General features: G+C 45.5%; 1 protein-coding gene across 1 annotated transcript in view; it reads right to left on the reverse strand.

Annotated features, from left to right (window-relative positions):
* fgd1 (FYVE, RhoGEF and PH domain containing 1) overlaps positions 1–253 on the reverse strand; it is a 17,052-nt gene that overhangs the window by 11,337 nt on the left and 5,462 nt on the right. Inside the window, exon 10 of the mRNA XM_035656295.1 lies at positions 30–88. Within this exon, the coding sequence (XP_035512188.1) occupies positions 30–88 (59 nt within the window). The remainder of the gene's footprint in view (positions 1–29; positions 89–253) is intronic.

Genomic DNA, 253 nt, shown 5'->3' on the forward strand with positions numbered 1-253 from the left:
GTGTGTGTATGTGTGTTACAGTGTCTCACCATCTTCCTGATGGCGGCGTTGGAGTGTTCTGCCGCCGTGGCGATCAGCTCCAGAGACTCTGCAGAGAGACGATTTGATTTACAGTGTTTTCTTTTCTAGAACTGTGTTTGTTTGTTGTCGTTAACAAATTAATAACACAATGTTCAGCACTTCACCACTGGGGGGCAGCATGACAGGATCTGGCTCAATGGGAGAATGTTAGCTAACATTAGCTAATGTTAGC

The sequence above is a fragment of the Morone saxatilis genome, unplaced genomic scaffold, assembly GCF_004916995.1.
Source record: "Morone saxatilis isolate NCDOM2014 unplaced genomic scaffold, NCSU_SB_2.0 Contig15, whole genome shotgun sequence".
Lineage (NCBI taxonomy): Eukaryota > Metazoa > Chordata > Actinopteri > Moronidae > Morone > Morone saxatilis.